General features: G+C 65.7%; 2 protein-coding genes across 4 annotated transcripts in view; both read left to right on the top strand.

The window, feature by feature from the left end:
* Nucleotides 1-8: 8 nt before the first annotated feature.
* The window catches only part of LOC114023983 (rho-related GTP-binding protein RhoG-like), an 8,395-nt gene continuing 6,384 nt past the window's right edge, over nt 9-2,019 (top strand). The window contains exon 1 of one of the 3 annotated variants that reach the window (XM_027836776.1): nt 9-385. The gene's annotated coding sequence lies outside the window, so the exon portion shown is untranslated. Of the gene's footprint in view, nt 386-1,607; nt 1,638-2,019 lie in introns of those variants that run through there. The other 2 variants (XM_027836774.1, XM_027836777.1) reach the window with 2 other exon arrangements.
* LOC114023957 (translation initiation factor IF-2-like) lies at nt 1,007-1,945 on the top strand. The gene has a single exon (XM_027836742.1). The coding sequence runs from the start codon at nt 1,007-1,009 to the stop codon at nt 1,943-1,945; it is 939 nt and encodes a 312-aa protein (XP_027692543.1).

Genomic DNA, 2,019 nt, shown 5'->3' with positions numbered 1-2,019 from the left:
GGGGGGGGGGAGCTCCTGGGAGCAGGCTGGGATTGGATGAGTGTGCAGGATATGGTCGGTTCAGTTCTTTTCAGAAGAGTCTGGCTTTAGCTAGCTGGGCATTTGACCTTAGAGAAAAACAATCTGCAGGCGATTGAGACAATTGCTGAGAGGGCTGGGTTCACCCAAAGTTTGCGAACTGCTCGCAGTGAACAGCCGTGCAGATTAGGGGACAGCTTCCCTGCCTGCCAAGAGGAGGGGCTGGGTGGGTAGGTGGGGGGTTGGTCTTGGGTTTTAGTTACAGTGGCCCTTGGACAAGTGATCGGCAGCCCCTCCTCCTCCAGTCTCCCCAATTATTGGCTCGCCAAACCACAGAAGGCTGAGTTTCTGGGCTTCCGAATACTAGGTAGGTAGGCATTACTAATGGGAAGTGGCTGCAAGAAGCCTGTGGAGCTGCTCGAGAGCAGGCGGGCTAGAGTGGAGACGGTGCGCAGTCTGGCTCGGCGCTCCCTGGCCAGAGCTGGACGGAGAAGGAAGCAGGCCCTTCAAAGACTACAGCTTCCCTGGCCTCCGGCCTTCAAAGATTCCAGGGAGTGGCCTTGCTTTAAGGGTTGGCCGCCGGCCGGTAGGCAGAGTGAGGCTAGCTCAGACCTTGGGCTGAAATCCTTTAGGAAGAATTTTGTTACAATTGGTTGCAGTCTGGGCCAGATTTCGTAGGACCACATACCTTCGCTTCAGCTAGATCCTCCCTCCCTCCCGCAGGCAGTTCAGGCGGGCGTAAGGCCTCCCTCTGTGATTCTTTGAGTGCGGCAGTTGGCCGATGGAATAGCACGCAATGGAAAGTTGTAGAATAGCTGCGAGATCGGGCAGGGAGGCCTGGCTGGGCAGGGAGGCCTGGCTAGGCAGCCCTCGTTAGGAAAGGCTCCGAGGATTTGGGGCAGCCCCCAAAGAAGCTCACAAACCTAGTTTGCTCTTGCTTTGCCCGGGGCGAAAGGTTTCAGACCTGGATCGCTTGGAGAGGGGGAGGATGGGGGGGTGCCAATATGCCGAATGGCAGCCCATTTCCAAACCCCGACCGGCACTGCATGGAATCTTTCCGACATGTCAGCAAACTGCCGACGCCCCGGAGCCTCCGGACCATCTGAAGGCCCGAGACAGACCTCTCTCTTGCCCGTGCTCAGGTGGCCGTCCACCTTGGGGCCGTGATGAGGCAGTCCGAGGTCATTCCGAGGGGGACGGTCCTACTGAGGTCCCAGAGAGATGGGTGCAGGGAACGAGCAAGTACGGCTGCCTCGACTACCCTCCCCGAGAGAGGCCTGGGCAGCCAAGTGCCCAAGATGCCGGTTTCTCAGGAAGGGGGTCAGTCCCGAGAGCTGGCACTGCGGGGAAAAGCGTCGGGCCCCAGCCCCGCTTGGCAGTTTCCGAGAGAACACTCGTGAGCCCCGGGGCCCAGCGGGGGTGGGGCCAGCCAGGGCGGGGCGCGCCCCCCCCCCCCCCCCCCGCTTCCCCAGGGGGTCCCGGGGCCGCGGCTATGGGGAGGAGCCTCTGGGAGTTCCCGGATGTGCAGCTGGGGCGGCGGGCTGGCAGAGCCTGGGAAGTGGCCGCGAGGAGTCTGGCGGCGGCGGCGGCGGCCGGCGGGCCACGGGCCACGGGCCACGGTGAGAGGCCGCGGGGGAGGCCGGCCCCCCCGGCCGAGGCGGCTCGGGGAGCGGGGGGGACGCGCGCCCCGCACGTGAGGGGCCAGCCTGGACGGTGGGACGCGACGCGACGGGCCGGGCAGTGCAGGGGCGGCCTTCGCCTCCCGACTCTGGGCCGCTGGGCCTGGCTGCCCCCTCCCCCGCGTCCCCTCCGCGCCCCTCCGCGCCTCCCCTGTGGGCAGCCGTCGGCCCTGGGCGGAACCCCGGCTGGGAGCCGCCCGCCGCGCCCGCGGGATGCCAAGGCCGATGCCCGGGCTCCGCTCGGTTGACATTTGTATCTCCGGTGGTGGTTGGCTGGGGGGGGGCGGGGGCGGGGGCGGGGAGCGGGGTTTGCCAGTGGCCG

Source organism: Vombatus ursinus, unplaced genomic scaffold, assembly GCF_900497805.2.
Source record: "Vombatus ursinus unplaced genomic scaffold, bare-nosed wombat genome assembly UNPS02014819.1, whole genome shotgun sequence".
Lineage (NCBI taxonomy): Eukaryota > Metazoa > Chordata > Mammalia > Diprotodontia > Vombatidae > Vombatus > Vombatus ursinus.
This window is presented reverse-complemented; position numbering and strand designations above follow the sequence as displayed.

What these genes read in the sequence shown, in the direction of transcription:
- LOC114023957 (XM_027836742.1), top strand. Translation starts at nt 1,007, where the DNA reads ATGGGGGGGTGCCAATATGCCGAATGGCAGCCCATTTCCAAACCCCGA.